The sequence below is a fragment of the Octodon degus genome, unplaced genomic scaffold (assembly GCF_000260255.1).
Source record: "Octodon degus isolate 3935 unplaced genomic scaffold, OctDeg1.0 scaffold00070, whole genome shotgun sequence".
Classification (NCBI taxonomy): Eukaryota; Metazoa; Chordata; class Mammalia; order Rodentia; family Octodontidae; genus Octodon; species Octodon degus.
The window spans coordinates 7,747,227-7,770,062 of record NW_004524646.1 but is presented as its reverse complement, the minus strand read 5'-3'; the positions used below and the strand labels follow the sequence as shown (position 1 = coordinate 7,770,062).

At 51.8% G+C, this 22,836-nt stretch overlaps 1 protein-coding gene and 1 non-coding gene across 2 annotated transcripts; one reads left to right on the top strand and one right to left on the bottom strand.

Moving 5' to 3' along the window:
* Positions 1–8,080: 8,080 nt before the first annotated feature.
* On the bottom strand, positions 8,081–15,646 carry Glrx5 (glutaredoxin 5). The gene is made up of 2 exons (XM_004635176.3): positions 15,273–15,646; positions 8,081–8,616 (listed from the first exon to the last, which is right to left on the bottom strand). Exons 1-2 carry the CDS (start codon positions 15,562–15,564, stop codon positions 8,438–8,440), a joined length of 471 nt encoding a protein of 156 aa, XP_004635233.1. The 5' UTR covers positions 15,565–15,646; the 3' UTR covers positions 8,081–8,437.
* Positions 15,647–16,691: 1,045 nt separating this feature from the next.
* LOC111817803 lies at positions 16,692–16,957 on the top strand. Its single transcript, XR_002821917.1, has one exon.
* Positions 16,958–22,836: the final 5,879 nt, after the last annotated feature.

Sequence of the window (22,836 nt, the reverse complement as noted above, 5' to 3'; positions counted from 1 at the left end):
CCCAGGAGCCAGTGCTGCTGGTTCCTGAGAGCAGAAGAGAAGAGAGCGGTTAGTGTGATGCCCCTGAGCCTGGGGCTGCGATGCTGGGGCTGCGATCCTGGCGCGCGGCCGAGATGCGGAGGCCAGCCAGAGCCCCCTGCTGCCGGATGGGGGTGGCCAGGCGGTGACTGTCCACGCCTCTGCCCGATCCCCCAGACGGTCCAGCAGCAGGCGGCCTGTCCTTCACACAGAGCCACCGGAGAGCCGGTCAGCCCGGGGTCCTTCAAGCTGGCTAGCTCCCGGGCCATGCTCAGGTTCCTTCCAGCTGGGCTTAAACCCCGATGGGGCTCAGCTCCCCAGATACCTGTGGCCATCCACACGGCGGAGCATTGTTCAGTCTCTAAGGGAAGGAAATTCTGACACCCGCCACAGCAGGAATGAGTCTTAAGGATGCCACGCTAAGTGGCATCCACAAAAGCCCCGATGACAAATTCCTGGTGGGCAGAGGGCGACAGCATTTGCACAGGTGCGCCAGTGGAGCCCGCCACACAACTGTGTAAGGAAAAGTGGGTAAAATGACTCGAGTGTGGTGGCACAAGCTGTAACCCCAGCACTCTGCAAGGCTGAGGCAGGAGGATTCCAGTTTGGGCCTAGACTTAGCCAAAAAGGGTGGGGACATAGCTCAGTGTGAAAACCATCGGTTCAATCCCTAACACCAAAACAAAACAAAACCAAAAAAGGGATGAATGGTAAGTTTTATGTTTAATGTATTTCCCCCAATTTAAAAAAAACATATTAATATCTAATTAGAGCTCTCTCAAAATTAGAGCTCTTGTGTTTTCAAGTTGGAAAAATAAAAACTACCATTTGTCTCAGAGAGCCCTCCCCAGCAATGTGACAAGGTCGGTGTCTTTCGCCTGGTGTTTTCTTAGCTCCTGCCCTATCAAGGCCTAGCCCTAGGGTGTGGGGGCTCCCTCACTGCAGATAAGGGCATGGGGGGCCTGACAGGCTCCACAGGCCCCGTGCCCCCCAGCACCTAGAACCACCCCACACCAAGAGGAGCATGTGGGAAAGCGGGGGGAAGAAGGCCAAGAAGCCTTCCAGGGGCAGTAAGTCTAAGAAGGTCCTGGGAGGAGAGGGACAAAAACCAGCAGTGAGTCGGGAAGCCCCAAGCTCTGACTAACAAGAATCAGAGAGACCACGAGAATCCAGAAGGGAGAGGAGAGCCCCAAATAAGGGACACTGGAAAGGGCCTCAGGACTGGAGGGCAGGACGCTATCAAGGCAGGCAGGAAAACAAAATTTATACTAGGGATAAACAAGAGAGAAAATATATTAAAGAGGCTTTTTCCTAAAAATGAACAGCATCATAGACGATCAGGCATCAGAATAGCACCGGGCTTCCTAACAGAAGCCCGGGCAGCTGGAAGGCTGTAAGTCCAAAATCCACTTCCCTGTTCCCAAATAGGGCCTTGAACTCTTGCTCCAGGGGAGAATCGTGTGGCTTCCCCAGCTCCCTCCCAGAGGCTGCCCTCAATCCCAGACACGAGGCCTCTTCCTCCACCTCCACAGCACAGCGCTCCTCACAGCCCCACCATGGCTCCTCTGGGACTCTGCCTCCTGCAGAGTCACCCTGCTGAGGACATTGTGATAGTGGTGGACCTACAGTGTGGGACCCACACAGGGCTACCTTCTATCCAAGCCCAGAGTCTCAGAGAACAGAGTCCCAGAGTCCAAGGGCCAGGATGTGGACATGCCATCACGCATGCGTCTGGGAAGTCCACCAACACTGGAGGTCTAGGGGGGTAGCAGAGCCACCGTCCCTGCCCCCGCCTGCCAGGAGTCACTGTGATAAGTCAGATTGTGCATGTCCCCCGGAGGCCCATGCGCTGAAGACTTGCTCCCCAGTGACACTATTGAGAGGTGGGGCAGCCTTTAAGAGACGGGGCTCAGGGGACAGAACTGGGCACCAGACCAAGAGAACAGAACAGAGGACCCAGAGCCCGCCAGCACCTTTAGTCAATGGGCTTCAGCAAAGGGGCCCAAAACACGTGCTGAAGGACAGGCAGGAAAACTGGCCGTCCAGGTGCGGAAGTCTGAGTCTAGACCTACGTCTCTCAGCCTGCACTAGAATCAAAGTGAGTCCGAGACTTAAACATTACGACAGGAGCATGCAATCTGGTGGAAACAAATAAGCAAGCTCTTGAAGACACAGGGGCAGGCAAGGGTTTTCTGAACAGTGCCCCAGTGGCACAAGAAAAAACACCCAAAACCAACACATGGGATCACATCAAATTAAACAGCTTCTGCACAGGAAAGGAAACAACCAGTGCAATGGAGAGGAAAAAAAAGAATAAAGAGAAAGCTGGGCTGAGGAGATAGCTCAGTGGTCTAAGTGCCTGCCTGGCAAGCACAAGAACCCAAGTTCGATACTGGGTACTGCATGCTGTGCTGGCCCTGAAACTGGATGTGGGGGCGCACGGCTGTAATCCCAGCATTGGTGAGGCTGAGACAGGAGGATCACTACGAGTCTGACCCTGTATCCAATAAATGAATAAATAGAATAGAATATCTTAAGGAAGAAGAGAAAACCTACAGAAGGGGGGAAAAAAATTCTCAACTACTCCACAGAGGACTACATCTAGAATAAAGAATTCAGAAAAATTGGACTACCCAAATAAAATGTCCGATCAAAACCGGGGCAATTGAAGTACAAGAGGTCTTTTTTGGGGCCCAAAGGGTACATGAAAAAATGCTCAGCACCTTTGGCCTTTAGAGAAATGCAAACCAAAACCACATTGAGAATCCATCTTAGCCCAGAAAGAATGGCATTACCGAGAAATCTAGAAACAAGTTCTGGCCAGACTGCAAGGAAGAGAAGAGAACCCTTCTACGCTCTTGATGGGGACGTAAACTAGTACAGCCACCTTGGAACTCAGAAGGGGGCTTCCTCAAGCACGAAAGCAGGGATTCCATCTACCCAAGTATTCCCTTCTAAGTACTTCCCCAAAAGAGTTAAAGACATCCACTTTATACACACAAGTTTATAGCCGCTTGGGTATACTGCTGAGCAGCCATATGTCCATCCACAGACCCAAGGACAGAGCGTGACATTTACATGCAGTGGAGCGTCACCCTGCCATAAAGAAGGAGCGCCTTGACACCGTAACACCCCACCAAAAAAATCAGACACAGAAGGATCAAGATTGCATGAGCTCCTTAGAAACCCAAACTCTAGATAATTTAAAGAACAAACTAGCATGTAGATGATAGGAAACAGACCTTGTGGGGAGGGGCGGGGGGACCTGAGGGTGGGGAGAGATGACAGGGAGGGGACAGAGGGGGAAGTCAAAGGATCAAGATGTGACAGGTACACGTTCCAAATCTCCACACAAATGTATCCACCATGTCAAATACACTAATAACTAAAAGGAGGGTTGCACTGGGAGCTCTTTGGGGAGTCACCCTTGAGGGGACTGTGAAGCCCCCATCCCTCCCTCCACTTTTACTTCCCGGCTTGAAGGTGAGGACGGTAGGTTCCAGCCCAGGTACAAACTACTAAATTATTACGGCCCTGATCCGCCATGGCTGAATCCCCAGAACAGCAGAAACACCTCCTCCTTCACCCCCAGCCCTCAGTGCAACCTCCTTCTACCTTTCCTGCACCACAAGGGAGCCCCAAGCCGCTCCTTAGATTCACTGAACCTGCCCCTCAAACTCCACCCTAGCAAAAGCCCCTAAAATCTCACCCTTCCTCTGTCTCAGGGCAGAGGATTCCCCCATCTCCTTCCAATCCTCTCAGGGTCCTCAGAGTTAGTAAAGCATCCTTTTACTTCCACTTCTCTGCTGCATCAGAAAAACCTAACAGAGGGGCTTTGACTGGCCCCACGTTGCCAGCATGGCACGCCACCTCACCACAGACCCCAAGCACAGAGGCCTCGGCCACAAGGAGCTTCTAAATGGTGACACCAACTGCACCTTTTCTCCTTAGCTCTCATGCTTGTTATAAAGACAGAAAGCCAGCTCCACCACCCTATGGAGACGCGCCCTAAGACCCGTGGACGTGCTGGGCGGGTGACGCACACCTAGTCCTGGCTCTCGGGAAGCTGAGGCACGAGGATCGCTGTGAACTGGAGACCAGCTTGAGCTACATGGCAAGACTTGATCACCCAAAAAAGTCAAGGCCAAAAGTGAAACAGTTTAAAAAGTCAGACTGACATTAGTGGGTGTTAAGTTTTCCTGCACAGCAGAGAAGCGGAAGTCAAAGAGAGCGGGGGCAGGGGTCTTACTGATTTTGAGGACACAGAGAGTATCACAGGAAGATGGGAGGGGTCCTCCAACCTGAGGCAAAGGGGTCTGGGTTGTGTGGATTTTTGGTCAGGGTGGTTTGAGGGGCTCAGATGTGGACCTACCGCTCCCCCTCTAAGCGTTCAAGTGCTGACATGGTACAGCACAGGTCTGGAGGGACCCGACCTTGCACCAGGTGCTCACCTAACTCATACTATCCCTTAGTTATTGAGGACTGCTCAGGCCCCGAGCGTAGCGAACTCGGAGGGCTTAAATGAGTCAAGTGGTGTGATTTAAGGGCTCCAGGAGGATCCTACCCTTTATCAGAATTCGAGATCTCTGGGGGCTAAGACCAAGATCTTCTCTGGGTGGCCCACATTTATTTAGTAATCACAAGGGAGGGGAATATTGAGGAAAGGCAGGAACTGCTCAAGGGCTTCTCCATGTAAGGCCTAATGTTAACTTAGGAGAGTTAGGTGGGCTCCAGGAAGGCCTCCACCCAGGAGAGATGCCGGAGGCCTCGTCTTTATCTAGCTGAGTTTCGAGCCAGGTTTCCCTAGCTATGGGTTGTCTGGTCCTTTGAGGTGTTCAGGCTTCAACCCCCACTACAGGCCTTAGCAGGGATCAGTGACTCAGAGAGGTTCATTTGCTACGTGTCCACTGCCCGTCTCCAGACGAGGTCTAGGCCTCAGACACACTCACAGGTACACATGCGAAGCCAGTTGGTTAACCTAAGTCCTGCTCAGAGCCACGTCCTGAGGCTGTTGGCACCTGCTGCTTCCCCAGGGGAGCAAGAAGTGGGCTAAGCTGTCCGGGTCAGTCGCTGGCTGGATCAGTCACATACCCAGGAGCTGCCACCAGAACCCAGGAGCTGCGCTTAGCTACTGCCCCAGGCCACCAAGCTGGTGGGCAGGGACCATCTACCACTGCTGTGTTACTCAGAGAATAAAGGTACACATTTTGAGAACAGAGAGGATGGATGTGCGGGCCACCACGAAGGATCCCTCAGTGAAGACAAGGAAAAGATACTCATTCTTGACTAGAGCAGAAAGAGGGCAAGCTGAGTCAGGGAGGCCAGGCGCGGCTCTTCCGGGTAGGGGGCAAGTTCATTGTGCCCCTAAAGAGAAGTCTGGGGAGCCAGGAGTCACAGGACCATGAACACAAGGGCGATCGTGGAGGCCCCTCTGGCCACAGCGGGGGCCTTGAAGTGAGTTCACCAGGACCAAGGGCTCGGGCCCAGGCCTGCAGGCTCAAGGCCACACTGCTCAAGGCCAGTGGCTGCTCAGGACGAAAGGCAGGAAGGCCACTTCATATGATGACCTCGACCACTCTGACTGTCTCCACGTGTGGGACCTTAGGGCAGGTCTTGCCTCATCATTCCCACACTGTCCCCAAGTTCGCTGTACCCCAGGGCTTTACATTTGCCAAGTACTTCCCCTGCGGAATATTAAACTTGCGTTTTTAACTTTTAGGGAAAAACTCAGCCATACTGCCTCAGCACCAGGGGCCCTTCTTCAAGGTGACACTTCGCCCCATATCACGGTGAGCTACTCAGGGACTGTACCCAGGGTTCCCTCAAGCTGGTTGTTGGGATTTGCATTACCCCAGGAAACCTGCAGGCCCCAGATCTGCATAGGTGAATTCACTAGGGCTGGTAAAAACAAACTCATCGTGGAAAAGCTGCCTTGGAGAGCACAGGGTTGTAATTCCAGCACTCAGGAGGCCCAGGCAGGAGGATCACAAGCTTGAGGCCAGCCTGGCCTAGGTTGCAAGTTCAAAGCCAGCCTGGACTACATAAAAAATAAGTTACCCTGGCAAGGGGTGTAGCTCAGTGACAGTGTACTGAGCATGTGTGAAGGCTTGCGTTAAAGCCCCAGCACCAAAGAGTCACCTTTCGTGCTAAAAGAGCCCCAAAGCTTCAAGTGACGAACATTTACTAATCCAACATGCTTGAAATCATCAAAATACTTGATCTTCTAAAATAACATCAGCTATTTCTAAACGGTCTAATAACATGAGTTGAACTCACAGTAGTCCTCTTGTCTCAGCCTCCCCCGCACTGGGAGGTGTGCACCACCATGCCTGGATTTTGTGGCTAGCGGTATGCCCAGGGGACGTTACAGCATGCGGTACCAGAGATCAAACCCAGGTCCTTGTGCTTGCCACGCAGGCACTTTGACCGCCAAGCTATCTCCCCAGCCCCCAATAACATGAGTTGGAAGCTGTGACAATAACCCAAATCAATCACAACGACACAAGCCTAAAAACCACCCCAGAGGGCAACAAGTGATTCTGCCATCCCTACAAGGAACCAAGCTCCCACATGCAGGCTATCAAAATTACTCAGAACACCTTGATAGCATCTCCATATTTTCCACTTGATAACATGTTAAGCATAAGGAAAAAATTATCAATTAATATCTGGAAAGAATCTTACACTTCCCGTAGAGCCGAGTTTTCTTAACTTTGAAGTTCTCCAGGGACTTTGGTATCAGGCTCCTGATTGATGGGCGCAGGAGCTGAACTGTTTATTGGAGGCTTTCTCCTCACCTTAATATTCAGGAGATTTCTTAGGTCGAGGTTTCCCTGCTTCTAAATTTGTCATTTCGCATTCTCCACAGACCCCTAAGGGAACACAGGCACATTCCTGTACCCAAGTCTCAGGACAGAGAGGCATTGAGGGCCTCAGGAAAAAGCCAGAAGCAGCAACCAGGGATGAAAGGTCAACTCTGCAGTTTGACCTGCAGCCTGGTAGCCAGGCCGAGGCAGCAAATGACGTTACTGGTGTTCTTTCCAAAACACAAGGTCACCACCCCCCAGGCTGGATCATGAGCACATGCCCTCTCCGGAGCCCCTCGTCGCTCAGGGATCACAAGGTTCGTGTGGGTTCTAATCTCCTCCAAGATTCCAAGCCAAGCTTACAGCCACCCAAAGGGAAGCTACAGTTCATGTCAAGAAAAACCTCCTCCTGGGAGTAATCTGCTTTTTTCTGCCCTGCAGCTGAGGGTCTGGAGGCTGGAGGAGAGGGTGGCAGTCCTATGCCGTGGCCCAACGGTCTCCAGTGCAGCAGGGGTGGACCACAGCTGGAATCCCACCAGCTCTGGGCAGGGTGGCAGCAGCAGCAGTGACCCACGAGGACCAGAAAATCCTGTGTGCAGGACCATCCCACCATGACCAACCCACCAAAAGGAGTGTTTCCGGGGCCGACCTCCCAAGGGGAGCTCACGCCAACTGAGTATCGGACAGAGAACAGGCCGGAGACCCAGCTGGGGGGCACCCATTCGCCCCAGGAAGGAAATGCACCCCTCCTTCCACCTGTAACGATGCCCCTCTAAGGGGTACTGCCTAGGCTGGTACGAGCACAGGCTTCCCGTGGAGCCCCCCACCCCACCCCATCACTGTGAAGCCCCTGCTCCTTTACCCGAATCTCGGGACAGAGGAGCACTGAGAGAATTTCATCACAACACCGTGTACCAGGGGAGCCTCGGCCAGGACTCCAAGTCACTTATGGCATCAGTTTTTGAGAAGGAAAACACCCATTAGATGCCATCTCCTGGTGGACCACAGAGGCACTTCCCCATCTAACTGTGGCATATCTCCGAGACAGGCAGCAGGCCACCTCCCCGGTTCTGGCCCCCTCCATGTCCTTCCGGTCACCTGCCTCCCTACAGAGGCTGCAGTGCTGCCAGAGCCCACTCCTGCAGCAGCACTGTCACCAGCAGGCCTGAGCACCAACGCCGGCTGCTCACCACAGAGGCCCAGGCCTGGGAATCCCACAGGTGTGCACCTTCTGGATGAATAACTCACATGCGTGCTATCTGAAATGGCAGTTTATTTAAAAAAAAACAAACAAAAAAACAAAAACCACCCCCCCAACTATCACTTCTTCCTCTCCTCTGTAACTCTTCAGTGGACACAAACAGCTCCCGAGTCAGGTAAGAATAAAAGATGCCATAAGAACAAATTCTGTGATAGCAAACATCATAACGCAATGTGAGCTGTTACAGTGCAGTGGTTGTCATGAAGTTCACAATAGGACACTCTTAGCCCCCAAACCAGACGAACTGGAAGCACCCGCACTCCCAAGCCCGGAGGACCAGCAGCCACCACAGCAGGGGACAGCAGGATAAGGCTTTTCTGGCAGCGTCTCTGTGCCCAGGCCCAGCCAGTGGTCACTTTGACTCTTGGTCTTTCGTTTCATCTAACAGGGCGGAGCGAATCCCCAGCTTTTTCAGTTCTTCCACCAGGTCCCCATTCTGGTGCATCTGCAGAAGGATGTCACAGCCCCCCACAAACTCGCCGTTGAGGTACACCTGTGGGATGGTGGGCCAGTTGGAGTAGTCTTTAATGCCTGGGGACGGAACAGAGCTGTGTTACTGAGGCAGTCACATGGATAAGCAAAGTAAACACGACCCTCTCCATTGCCCAACAGCAAGCCCGCCATCCCTCCCCGCTGCCCCACTCCTGGAAGCAAAGGGTTTTAGCCTCAAACCGACAGGTGAGTGACTCTGGCCACTGTAAACCCCAGGGCCTCAGTCACTTGTCCGCCACTGGTGATCCCCACTCACTAGTTTTCCTAAGAGCTGGGCTAGGAGGGCTCAGCACCACGGTGTGCTCCCTTCTGACAGAAGGGAACCTGGACACTCCCAGAGGCACAAAGCCACAACCTTCCCAGGCACGGTCATGTTCTCAGGGAAGCAAAGGAGGCCCAGGCCACCATGTCCCCACCTCCCCGGATGGCGCCACAGGTCCTCAAGATGTTGCGCTGCTGGCTTTTATCTTTAACAGTGACGCCCTGAGAAACGCCCTGTGCTACCACTGACCACACACGGGATGCTTTTCTATACAGACAGGTATTTTAAAGTACCACAATGAGCACACAGATAAAGCATAAACAGGTTCTTCAAGCAAAATACACTCATGTAAATAAGCCAGCCAAGTGGGTGACTTTTATGTGGATATTCTTGATCTCTATAATTCATTACAATTTATTTTCCAAATAAAATTTCCAAGTATCACAAGTAACAGCAGCAATTTACAATGTGTTTCTCTCTCTCTCTCTCTCTCTCTCTCTCTCTCTCTCTCTCTCTCTAATGTATTTGGTACAGGGTCTACAAAGTCTACAGGGTCTCACTACACAGACTGGACTCCTAGTGATTCTCCTGTTTTCAGCCTCTCAAGCACTGGAATTACACGTGCACGCCACCACGCCCAGTCTCAATTGAGGTCTCAGCACGCCCCAGGGGCTGGGCCTGCACCACACGCTGGGGATTGAACCCCAGCCGCTGCCTCTGCCTAAGCAGGCACTTTAGTCTGCTGAGCTATCAGGCCGGCCCATGTTTTTCTCTTAAATGTTATTGCTATCTATAAACATAGCGACTATGCTCTAAATGATAGGGCTAGAGAAAGCTCCTGAGCCACTGGCTTTATCTTTCTCATCCAGACATCATACTTTAAGAAATGGCCAGGCCCAGGCGTGAGGGCCCCGCCTATGACGCAGCACTGGGTGGTTGAGGCAGGAAGACCTCGGGTTCAAGGCCAGCCAGGGCTATAGTGAGACCCTGTTCCTTCTCCTCACAAAAACAAAGAAGAGGTCACAGCCAGGACTGGGGACGGAGCTCAATGCTAGAGTTTGGGTAATGAGAGCATGAGCAGGCTCTGGGTTCGAGCCCCAGGAGGGACGGAGGGAGGGATGAAGGGAGGGAGGGACGAAGGGAGGGAGGGATGAAGGGAGGGAGGGAAGGCCACAGCACCACCAGCCTCCAAAAGCACACTTCTCAGGCCCTCTGTGTATCTGCTGAAAGAAAGAAAGAAAGAAAGAAAGAAAGAAAGAAAGAAAGAAAGGAAAGGAAAAGAAAAGAAAAGAAAAGAAAAGAAAAGAAAAGAAAAGAAAAGAAGAGGAAAGAAAAGAAACCAACTGGAAGCTGCTGATGAAGAGTAAATTCTAATTCTGGAAACAACTTTCACCACAACCCTTGCTGAATTCAAGTTTTTCACCCTTCTGACGCGCAGTGCTACAGAAACAAAACTTGCTGCACACAGGTTATACGCGTCGTCTTCTTTTCTCTTTGGGGGGCGGGGGTGACAGGGGTCCTCGGGACTGGACCCAAGGCCTCTGCACTGAGGACATCCCCAGCCCGGCTTTCATGTTCACAGTCTCGTTCAATTGGCAGGCTGCCTGCGAAGGGCTGGAGGCGTCTCACAAAGCAGGGCGCTTACTTTACACCAATGCCTGGTACAAGCCTCTCCTGCCCAGACAAGTGCAGGTGTTGAAAGAGTTGCTCTTTTTAATTCTATCAGACCTGAGCTTTCCTAAATATCTTTGTACAGGGGGGTGTTTTACGTGCACACATGCTGTATCTATTTCTTTTAATCAGTAATACAGCCCGCCACAATAAATTTCTGCCAACCATTTTTGGTTTGTGCTACAATTTTTTTTTTTTTTTCCCCTGTCTTTTTGAGACAGGGTCTCGCTATTCAGTTCAGGCTGGCCTTGAGCTCACTTTGTAGCCCAGGCTGTTCTCAAGCTCTCAACGATCTTCCCATCTTCCCGCCTCAGCCTCCCGCCTTGGCCTCTAGAGTGCTGGGATTACAGGCGTGCCCCACCTGCCCAGCTGTGCTACAGCAGTGACGAACCACAGAAGAGAAAGGGACATGGTGGCTGGCAGAGGGCTCTGACTGAAAGGTGGCAGCCCCCCTTGCCAGCTGGTAAAGGCCTCTTGTAATCCCAGCCTGTTTTCTCACCTGCAAAATGAGCCCAACGAACATTACCCCAGAGATTTCCTATGAAGGTTAAATGCGATCAAACTGACGAAGTGATTTTCAGCTCCTCACAGCGCAGCCCCAATGTGGACGTTAGCTCCACGCCCATATCCTCTGCCACACTCCCCAGCAAGGCCTGGAGAAGCACAGAGAAAACCCGCAGGAGCTCTGCAAGCTGAGTGTGCCACACACTCCCACAGGTTCCACTCGCTGAGCTACGGGTCAGGGTCCCTGGGTTTTCTATCTGTGAAGTATTTTCTGCAAAACTCTTCTCCAGTCACACAAGGTAGGTAGAATTACCCACTTTACAGAAGCAGCTTAGGCCCAGAGAGGTCAAGCAGCCCCTACCCAAAGCCCCGGTGTTGGCATGGGGTGCAGCCAGGCTTTACATCCGGGCTCCGAGTCACAGGCTAGCTAGGTCCCTCACCACGGGCAGCCTACAGATTACAGGCCTCCTGCACCACACAAGGGCCTGCAAAGTACGGGGCTGTCTTCTGTCAGGAACATATACGGACACAAATGGCATTTACACATTAGGCCATAATTACTCCTTGTAACTTGTTTTTTGTTTGTTTTTAAATAGGGCCTCGCACTGGACTCTTTTAGAATATTTTGCTGAGTTTACACACCTATAATATTCAATAACGGAACTTAGGAAAAATGGGGTATAACTATGAATGTCCATTTTGTGTCTGTGTATTCAAAGTGGTTGGGATAGATATATAGTTGCATTCTCTTAATAAATAGAATGATTTGTTCTAATGGTGTTTGTAAATAGTATCACAAGTCCGCATCTTGTACAGCAATTAACCACTAAGAAGAATATATGCAGTGTATTATTTGTTGAAACTGTACTTCCGATTGGATTTGAAACTGTCTCATTGCTATCTGTTTATCAATAAAACTTTGAAAAAAATAAAAATAAAAATAAATAAATAAATAGGGCCTCGCTACACAGTCAGGCTGGTGCCCAGTTTATGACCTTCCTGCCTCAGCCACCCAAGCGCTGGCTGCGTTTATAGGAGCGAAGCCACTACGCCTAGCTTGCAAGTTACTTTTTGACTAAACACTGTTTTTCTGAGATTTAGCCATTTTAGATCATTGGAACTAAAATTTAGTTTTCTACACTTACACTCTGCTTACCCAGGGCGCTACTAACAGACCACAATCCCACTGGTCAGCCTTCCACCCATATGAATCATACTATAGTGATCAAGTTGCACAGGCTCCTGACACACGTGTGCAGAGGTCCTTCTCTTCAATCTGGAGGTGGCAAACCATAGCCTCGAGTGCATACGGTAGACGCACACTGAAATGTCACACTGTGCCCTACACGTATGGATGACCATAAGCAACTAGAAATTTAGAAATAAATGAAAAAATAATAGGATAGCAGTTATTCACTAAACACGGATTTAAATCCCTATTCTGTCAGACACTGTTCCTCACAGCGATCATTTTTAAACCAGTAGAACTCTTAAAATGTATATTAGCACAGAAGAGCTCAAAACATGATGATAAATAAAAGAAGCCTTTTTTTATTCATTAAGACATTCCTTGAAATCCTATGACTTGGGAGGCTTAGGCAGGAGAATCAAGAGTTCAAGGCCAGGGGGCTGGGGAGATGGCTCAGTGGAATGAGCGCTTCCCTGGCAAGTGCAAGGGCCTGAGTTCAATCCCCGGTTCTGCAAAAAAAAAAAAAAAAAAGAGTTCAAGGCCAACCTGGCCTACCTATGGAGACCCTGTCTCAAAACAAAGGAACTTTTCATGGAAAGCCTGCTTTGCGCAAGCCTCGAACGTGTGTCACAGGCAGTTGCATAAGCCCTGCTATCCGGAGGACAAACACCTGGCACACCAGGCACAGGCAAGCAGATCTCAATTACAGGAACAAAGGCAGCGGCTGGAGGCGCTTGGTGCTCTGGCATTTCTCCACGATCCGATCAGAGTCTGGCAGGAGGCTCTCTGGGCAGAGTACACAGCAGATACAAAGGAAGGTAAGAAGGCTGCTGCACTCCATACACCTAGACCCCAGGGGCTGGGCTTCCGACCCTCTAAGGCTCACCTTCTCCGGCCCCAGGAAAAAGGAAGGGTCAATTCTTTGGGAGCCCTGCTGCTGCGACTCAGGGACAGGGCTAGGAAAGGTGAGCAGTCTGCCCAAAGCAAGCACACAGCAGCCCATCAGCACAGAGCAGCCCATCAGCCGCAAAGGAATGAAGTCTTCCAGCTATGAAGTGTGCTGTGGCTAAGGCAGGGCCTACTGTGGGAAACACTTACGCAGCTGGGCCCCCTTCTGACTGTGACGTTAATCTTCACTCTTCCAAGCAACACACCCTGCGCTCTGGCAGGCTGAGGCAGAAGGACTGCGGGTTTGAGCCCCGCCTGGGCAATTCAGCAATTTGGTGAGCTCCTGTCTCAAAATATTTTTAAGAGGCTAGGGATGTAGCTCTGTGGGAAGGCCCTGCAATGAATCCTCAGTACTGTATTGCAAAAACTAAGGTGTATACTACACTCAACATTTAAGAACATATTTATTAACCAAAATAATCCAATCAGGCAAAATCTAACAGTAAAGCAATATAAGGGTTAAATTCCTCCTGCTACTGTTTAAATGCTCAAGGACACAGATCAGAGGCCATGTCACATGAAAAACAGAAACATGAGCGTTGCTAGTAATCAGCTTATTTCTGCTGCCACCTTCAGCTTATTAGCCCTGTTCAGGGTGTCTCATGTCCAGTTTATACCTAAGCAGAAGAAATAAATTCACATACCAAAGGTTCTCGAAACATTGTACTAAGCAAGATGTCAGCACCACTAATTTTTTGTTAATGGTTATACCGGGAATTTGTGTGCGACCCACAGCAAGATTCGGCTGAGAGACTGCAACTACCCTTATCTTTGAAGGCAAGAAGCTGCTGCCGAGTGACCACAGAGACCTCTGTGCGTGATAAAGCCAAGCTTTGAAACCAGCGAACTCCGGCTGCACGGGAAGAACCGTTATGAGTGGAACATGTTTAAATGGCATAAACCTTCTCTCCTCCACTTAATGTGCCTCCTGTGCTCCACCCCCTAAAACCACTGCCCGGAGCAAAGTGAGGATTGGCAACCACGGAGTTTTGTAAGACTCAGAAATTATAGCAGACGCAGACTTTGAAAACCAAACAGTGACAGTAAAATAGCTACCATTTACTGGGTACTTTCTGCGCCAGATGAGAGGATATGTACTGTCTTTATATTTTAATTTTCTCCTTCCCTCCAAAAACTGTGCCAAGGACGCTGGCTAGTAATTTCCAATCCGAGTAACAGTCCCTACAACCACAGAACCTGGAGTCCGGGCACCGTAACCCGGCAGACATGGGGGACCCTGTCCTCTTCCCATTTCTCCACCTACCCCAACCAAGCCTGGCAGAGAAGCACAGGATCCTCCTGTCCCTGGCCATTTCTCCCTACCCCCACGGAAGAGAGAACACTAGGAAGGTACAGTGCTTAAACATGCCAAAGTCCTGCCAGGCCCCCTCTTTCCCTCCACTTGGGGGCCTGCCCCTTAGCTCAGTTCTTTAAGTGGCTGCTTCAACAAAGCAGTCAGGCTCAGGTTGCTGTGGTTCGATCCCCACAACTCAAGCCGGCCAAACCTGCCCTGAAGGCATTCTGAGCGAGCCAAAAAAAAACCCTTCTCCCTCCACTCGCTTCTCAGGCTCCTGCCCGCTCCGGCTCCAAAGCCTGGCGAAGAGAGTTCTCCTGGGTCCCAGAAGCCCCTTCAGGCCCCGGACCCCCACTTTGCTCCGGGTGCACGAGCATCTAAAACCAAAGGTTCTGCCCTCGAGCCACTACAAGCACAGGCCCCAGGCATGACAGGCTGGACGGAAGGGCCGCCGCTCTCAAAAACAGGCCAATCGCTTTCCAGCCCGAGTATTCCCGAAGTATCTACCTCGTAGGGAGAACCACTGTGAGCTTTGCTCCCACTTCCCCAGCCCTACAAGGCAGGGAGACACGCTGCTGGCCACCCTCCTCGGCCCCACTCGAGACAACCGCCCCGAAATGTCCACTTCACCAGGAAGAGGTCAGGGAGCCCCTAGGACGGAACCACAACCCAAGCAGGGCTCCAGCCCCTCAAGATTCGTTCAACTTTTGACTCCCTCGCCCTATCCTCTGCCCAGAGCAAATCTCCAAGCCCTAACGTTAACTGGAGCCCGGGGACCCAGGCGACCCCGAAGTGCGGCGCAGCAGGACCCTCGCCCGCGGCCTGACCTTGCCGGAGGTCAGGGTCGTCCAGCACGTTGTAGGCCGCGTAGTCGCGGACGCCGTGCAGCCGCAGGATCTGCACCACGGCGTTGCTGAAGCCACACTGGGGTTGCTCCGGCGTCCCCTTGAGGAAGACCACCACCTTGTCCTTCTTAACCAGCGCGTCCAGCTGCTCCGCCTGGCCACCGCCAGCGCCCGAGCCCGCCGCCCGCACGCCTGCACCCTGCAGGCCGACGCCGCCGGGGCCACGGCCCCAGCGGAGCAGAGCCGCCGCCGTGCGGCGCAGCGCCCCACTCATCACCGCTCGCCCGAAGGAGCCCCCGAGTGCCCGGAACCTGTGCGCCCTCCAGGAGCCGCGTCCAGGCCCCTGGCGGCCCGGCCCGCCCCCCGGAGGCTTTCATTGGGCTAGCTCCAGGCTGCTCTCCGTGACTGGACAACTGCAAGCACTCGCTGCTACCAATCAGGTTGCTTATTTCTGCTGGTGGGCGGTAGCTGCCCGGCCCGCCTCCCGCATGCATTCCATTGGCCGTCTGCACCCGCTTTGTCAGTTGATTGGAGAAGTGAATGTTCATCAGCGTCCACGCCGAGGGCATAGAGAGCTGGAACTCCGGCCAGACGACTTTCCTCCCGAGAGCGGACGCGGCCAGCTAGGCTGCTCCCGGACACCGAGCCAAGGCGCTGGGCGGGGCTCCGCCGTTCCGAGGCACGCCGGGACGGGGTCGCTTCAGGGGGAGGTTCCGCTTCCTGTGCCGCCGGCGGTCTGCGAAGTAGGACGCCGGCGCTTCCCAGGGTGCGCGAACTTCCTCGGTCTCCGGTGTTTGGGGCTGGGGAGACCGCGGGCTGCTGCGTCGTCCCGCCGCGCACGTGGGGGCTGGGGATCAGGCCGCGCGGCTGGACAGCCAAGGGCGGTTTCTATGCATCTTAGTAATGTGGCACGTGCTCCCGTGTGACCTCTGGGTTTCGGTCCTCGCGGCCCTCCAGTCCACCTGTGCCCACGCGCCGGGTCGCAGGAAAGGTTTGTTGCACCAAGGACTGCAGGCCGGGCACAGGAGGGAGACGCACATGCAGTCTCAGCGCCGAAGCTGAGGCAGGAGGATCGCTTGAACTAGGAAGTCGTGAACCAGCCCGGGGGTGTGGGAGAACGTGAAAAGAGAAAACAGCAAATGCAGAACCGCATCGTGTCAGCAGGGAATGTCCTGGGAGTCTGGGCGCCCAAAGCTTGTCCCTAGCGTGAGAAGCGGGTGGCAGATAGCCGGCTGGGGCCCTTAGGAAGCAGAGCAAGCCTCCTATCTGCTCTCCTCGCCTTTGTGCAGATCGTCGCTTGAGATCTCGTCGCAGGCTAGCGCAGTGCATAGCACCTGCTCGGTGGCTCCGTGTTGACACGGATGAATCCGAAGAGCAGGACTCATCCGCCCAGCGCTGTCTGCTCTGCAGTTTGGGGCCGCGCGGGGTTGGCGGTACCCTGGAGCGCACCAGACGGGCAGAGAAAGCATACTCCAGAGGAAGCTGAGGCATGGCCGCTCGAGGGCCAGCGGTGCCGTGTGCAATGTTCCTCTGATACGGTACTGTTGCCACGGTGGTAATGGCTGTGCCGTGTCATTATCGATCCACCAACAGTAAGAGAAACTGCAGTCGAGATATTGTTTAGCAGACAGAGCGCGTTCTGTTGGACACTAAGTACTGCTACAAATGAGCTTTTTTTTTTTTTTTTTAAATATTGAGTTGTTAAAAAAAGTACTTGAGATGTTAGACATGGTGGTCTGTAACGGTAGTCCCACCAGGCTGGGAGCCTGAGCTAGGAGAATTGAGAGTTTGAGACTGGCTTGGGCGTTTTCTTAGCAAGACAATGGCCCAAAGTAAATAAAAAGGGCCAAGTATGTCGCTCAGTACCGAGGCCTTTGGGTCAGTCCCCAGAACTGCGGAATGAACAGACTGTCAGCTGGAGCTCTTCATTGCCAGCTCTTACCCCAACCGGGTTTATTAATGTGTAGTGATTTTCTGACACGCCACATAAAGTTAGAATCCTTTTGTTTTGCAGACCCATTGATTCCAGGGAATCAGGAGCAAGCTTGCATCATGAGACGCGGCTCGTGGAAAATGCCACCATACACTGCAGCAGCTGCTTACTTAGAAGCTATTGATGTGATACCCTTAATTATAAAGAATATATCAAATTCCTCCCCAAAGCATCTGTTACGCTCACACTGGAGTAAGTGCCTTTTTAAAAGAATAAATATGGGGCCAGGGAGATGGCTTAGTAGAATAAGCGCTTCCCCATCAAGCGCAAGGACCTGAGTTCAATCCCCAGTTCCACCAAAAAATAAAAATAAAAAATACGACAATTTCTAAAAACCTACATTGTTTGTTGGCTTTGTTTGCTTTTGTATGGCCAGGGAGAGAATTCACAAACTTGGAGGATCTGGGAGAGGTAAGCCAGTGTATCATACGGGCTTTACAAGTACAGGTGGCTTATTTAGTATTCAATTTTGTTGTTTTGTTTTTCCCCCTTTGGAGACAAGGTCTTTCAATGCAGTTCGGGCTGGCCTTGAGCTCACGTTGTAGTCCATACTGGTCTTGAACTCAAGGATCCTCCTGATACAGGGAGAAAAACTGGTCTCACGTGGGTGACCTCCAAACTATATAGGGAACCTCCAAATGACATAGAGAAAAACAATCTCCCCACCTGACCTGCACGAGTTCATGTTCTCTAAAACCGAAGAATAAATTTTAGCAAAAAACGGAGGTTATGAACAGAATATATTTATTGAGAGAAAGAAAGCTTGTGTCCAAGAGAAGGACAGGAGGGGGGCCTAAGCAAGTAGTTCCCCAGGAAGCTGTCTCTTCCAGGAACTTCTATAGTGTAAAACCTTGTGGGGCTAAGGTGGAGAGAATGGGAACTCGCTTAGGTGGGCAGGAGGTGGGACAAAACTATGGTCAACCAATAGGATTACAAGCACCATTGCTCAGGTAAAACTGATTAAATCCAGTATCAAATGGGAAAGCGAGTCACATAGCAAGCAGGCATGAATATGGGACAGGGTCTTTTCCTGTTGGGGGGTTGGAATCCGGGACAGGGTCTCTTTCTGTTGGGGGTTGGGCTAGTGACTCACTTGGGTCTTTCCAGGTGATAGATACCTATTTAGAATATCAGTCCCAGGTGCTACTCTTAGCATTTGTTTGGCCTTTAGGTCTTTAGGTCTGCTTCACCGCAGGATCATCTGCCCCTCCCACAGTTGTAAGGCATCTCATCTGTGCTGTCTGCTACGAGGGCCTGGCCCTGTCTGACTGCCTATAATATTTCTATCTAATTTGGTTACCTATAACACTCCTGCCTCAGCCTCCTGAGCGCTGGGATTACAGGAATGTGCCACCATGCCCAGTTTTTAAATGTTTTATTAAGGTGACAATACAGCTATGTGAAAAAGCGAGAGTAACCCCTGAGCAGGAAGAGTACAAGCCAGTTTTTCAAAGAGTGGGGCCACGGGGAGCGGTGGGAGTGCCTTCCCCGGGACAAGGAGGTGGCTCTGATAGCAAGACCAAGGCAGGAACGCAGCCCACATGTCTCAGCCAAAGAAGCTGAAACGACCAGTCTGACACTTCGAGGGCTCGGATGTTGCTGACTGGGTGAGCACGTGTCTAGCATGCACAGGCACCAAGCAGGTTCTAGTTTTGATACAGTGTGGTTCCTGGAGGATTCGGACCCCAGAGCGATGGTCTCCAGCTGCAAAGAAAATAGCTCTCAGAGGGCTGGTGAGATGGCTCAGTGGTCTAAAGCACCTACTTAGAACAAGCTCAGCAAAGCAGAGGGACTGCGGTTTAATCCCCCAGCACCACGTGCCAGCCAGCCCCGCCCCCTGGTGGGCTGAGCTGGCCACACACACACAATAAATAAATAAATATTTTAAAAAAGAAAATAGCACTCAGTATTTTTTTCCAGAGTATTAAACTTTGACATGACTCGGTGTTGAGATTCTTCTTTAACTCTTAATGTTGAAAGCAAAACAAAATAACTCCTAAAACAGTAGTCAGAGATCTGCACCTGGGCTGCAGCCTCCTGCCTGTTAGTGCTGTGCCTGGGTTTGTCATGTCTCTGGGGACAAAAAGTTGGGTGGGGAATAAGACATCTACAGAAACTGTGAATCCTACAGCTGGTGTCACAACTTCCAAAAGAACTAAATCCCAAACTAGTCACACCTTACGATCACACAGAGTCAGGCAGCCTAAAAATGTTGTCCTCAGGGCCGGGTATATAGTTCAGTGGCACACGCCTGCCTGGCAAGTGCAAGGTCCGAAGTTCAATTTCCAGTAGTGGAAAAAACATTTTTTCTTACCTAGAGCTAAGGTGTCACAGTATTAAGAACCCTCCCATTCACCCACCTTTCCAAAAATGAATTCAGGCCGGCTAAATAGCTCAGCGGATTAAAGTGCCTGCTCAGGCAGATGCAGCGGCCGACTGGGGTTCGATCCCCAGTGCCAAGCCTGGTGCGCTGAGAGGGCGATTGAGACTAGGCGTGGTGGCACGCGCCTGTAATCCCAGCTCTTGGGAGGCAGACCATCCAGTGTGCATAGTGAGGCCCTGTAGACCCCGTACTAAAATTTAAAAAAAAAAGTAAATTCACCAAGTCCATCAGCAGAACACTTGTAGTTGGAGGGGGGCTCTTCCTCTCTCTCCCCCCGAGCTGAGGATCCACGAGAAGCTGTCGAGCCGGGTGTCCCCTCCACACCCTCAGCAAGGCACTGTTCCCTGCCCTGCCCTCCTCTCAGGGCTGCATTCTTCTTCCTCACCCCTGAGCGGCTTTTAGAAGATGAGAGGGTGTTTCCCAAGTCCCTGCCTGGTACGGAACTGTCTGTCCTGGCGCAAGTGTTGTGAGAGAGAAGTGGGTGCTTGGGTTACAGAAGGCGGAACCACCACGCATTCCTGAGCTAAAATAGAGTTTGGGCCTCAGAGCTGCAACTGCAGCCTTCCCGGGTGGAGCCTTCGCCCCTACTGCCCTACAGCAGTCACTCCCTGCAGCCCTAGGACAGCGTGATGGTAAGAAAGGGCAGAGCCCAGCCCTCCGGGCATCTGACCCCCAGGCCGCGCTGGTAGCGCCTCTCGCCTCTCGGATTCCAGCTTCCTGTCTGAGGGCAGCTGGGTCGGGAATGATTGGCTTTGCTGATCCTGTTGCTCACTAGGGCCAGCCTCCTGCCTGCCTGGAGTGGGTTTGCCCGCTGTGAAGGGATGGGTGTGGTGAATCCAGAGCAGACCCCAGGAAGTGGGGGAGCAAGCTCCGGGTGCCTGAAAACGGGAGGATCCTGGCTATGCCCTAGGATTGGGAACAGGGGGTTCCGGCAGGCCCAAAGGATCGTCAAATACAAGTAAGTTTTGGCTCACCTCAGATTTTTCCCCACACTTCCAGGGCCGGCTCTATTTGTGGTGCTGGGTATCGAACCCCGGTCCCTGCACTCTGCCTAAGCAGGCACTTTAATCCACTGAGCTATCTGGCCTGCCCCATCCCTTCATGGATTTTTAAAATCATCTTGTGATGTCTATTAGAGGTTACGCCTATTTCAAGACTTATATGCCTAGCAAGCGCAGGGTCCCGAGTTCAGTCTCTGGATACCGCAAAAACAAACAAAAGAATTATAACACGAGGACTGCAGAGCTGAGAGAGCCGGTCTGCACTCTTGCTGTGCTCCAGAATGATTCCCCCAGTACCGTGGACAGCCAAGTCAGGCAGAGATTCAGCCAGGCAGGCAGGCAGGGCTGGGATCTCCGGAGGTCAGCGCAGATGACAGCTGTGGCTGGAGGTGCATTCCTGGAGGCCAGGCTTCAAGAGAAGGAACTGCTCACCGGTGTGCTTCCGCTGCGGATGCGCCGCGGCGGCTGATGTCCTAAGATGGCATCAGTCACCTTGGGCCGGGGCCCAGAGCCCCTTACCCACCGCTTTGGGGAGAAGTCCTTGCTTAGCCCGAGTACACTGGCTCCAACCCTTGCTCCCTATTTGAGCCCCTTTAAATCAGTATCACCCCACCGACTACGCCTGTAACCTTATTGCCTCACCTGCTCCCCACCTTGTGAGTTCTCTCTCTCTTTTTTTTTTTAAATTGTTTTGTAATTAATTAGTTATCTGGTACCGGGTCTCACTACACAGCTCAGGTGGACTCGTAGTGGTCCTCCTCTTTTCAGCCTCCCCAGCGCTGGGATTACAGGTGTGCACCCACCACGCCTAGTTTCAGTGGCTGGCTCAGTGTACCCAGGGGCAGGGCTAGTACAGCATGTGGTACTGAGGACTGAACTCCACTCCCTGTGCTTGCCTAAGCAGGGGCTTAGTATGCTGAGCTATCTTGCTGGCCCTTTACACTTGTAATCTTTTTAGTTGATTATAATTCTGCTGTTCGACACAACTCTGTGTATATAAATCCACTTGAACCTGACATTAACCCGGGGATAACGGTTCTCAGACATTTTGCTCCCCAGATTATGATCCCTTTAATACTTAACATCCCCCCTTCTTCTTCCTTCTTTCTCCCCCTCCCCCTCTTTTCCGTCTCCTCTTTTTTTTTAATACCAGGGATCAAACTTAGGACTTTGCACTTGCAGGTGCTTATGCTGCTGAACTATCTCTCTGGCCTGATACTTAACATCTTTTTTTTTTTTTTTTTTGGTGGAACTGGGGCTTGAACTTAGGCCCTTGTGCTGGTCAGGCAAGCATTTATTTTACTGAGCCATCTCCCCAGCCCCAACATCTACTTGATAGGTGACAGCTAACATTTGTTTATTCACATGCAATTTTTATTTTCCTGCTGGATCAGCAGGGCCAGAAGCCTGGCAGAATGTTCCAGTCCGCACGATACCTGCTGGTCCTGCCCACGCACATCGTGGGGGGAGCAGTGGGGTTTTGTTTGTTTGTTTGTTTTAGTGTTTTGTAAAATTATGAGGACAACGCCTCAATCCAAAGATGTGATTCAGGAATCGGCAGCACAGTCCTTGCCCCTGGGAATCGCCTCCCTGTTGCCCTCCTGCTGCTTTCTCCCCGAGGACCAAGCTCTTGGATCTTTAAAATTGTAACCCATTGGACTTTGTTCTACTGGGAACCTTATTTCATTCTAAAGAAAAGAGCCTTACTCAGAGCTGCTGTTATGCGGTTTGCATTAAGAATTTCCCAGGTGCAGAACCACAATCCTGTAGTTCCAGATACTGGGAGGCTGAGGCAGGAAGATGATGAATTCTAGGCCGGCTTATGCAATATAGGGAAACCCTGTCCCAAAACATGAATGCACACACCAAGTATTAAAGGGTAATAAAAAATTTGCTGGCTTGTCATGGTAGCATATGCCTGCTATAACAGTGTTTGGGAGGCTGAGGCAGGAGGGTCACAATGAATTCGAGTCCAGTCTAGGTTATGCAGTGAGTTCAAGGCCAACCTGGACTACATAGCAAGGCTATGTCTAAAAAAGACAAATAAAAAAACTTGTTGAAAGGGCTGGCCAGATGGCAGATTAAAGCGCCTGCTTAGGCAGACTCGGACTGGAGTTCAGACCCAAGTTTGATCCCCAGGGTATACTGAGACAGTGATTGAGACTGGGT

What these genes read in the sequence shown, in the direction of transcription:
- Glrx5 (XM_004635176.3), bottom strand. Translation starts at nt 15,564, where the DNA reads ATGAGTGGGGCGCTGCGCCGCACGGCGGCGGCTCTGCTCCGCTGGGGC. An exon ending in CGACCCTGACCTCCGGCAAG is followed by an intron (nt 8,617 to 15,272) that starts GTCAGGCCGCGG and finishes TTCCGTCCCCAG; the next exon opens with GCATTAAAGACTACTCCAAC.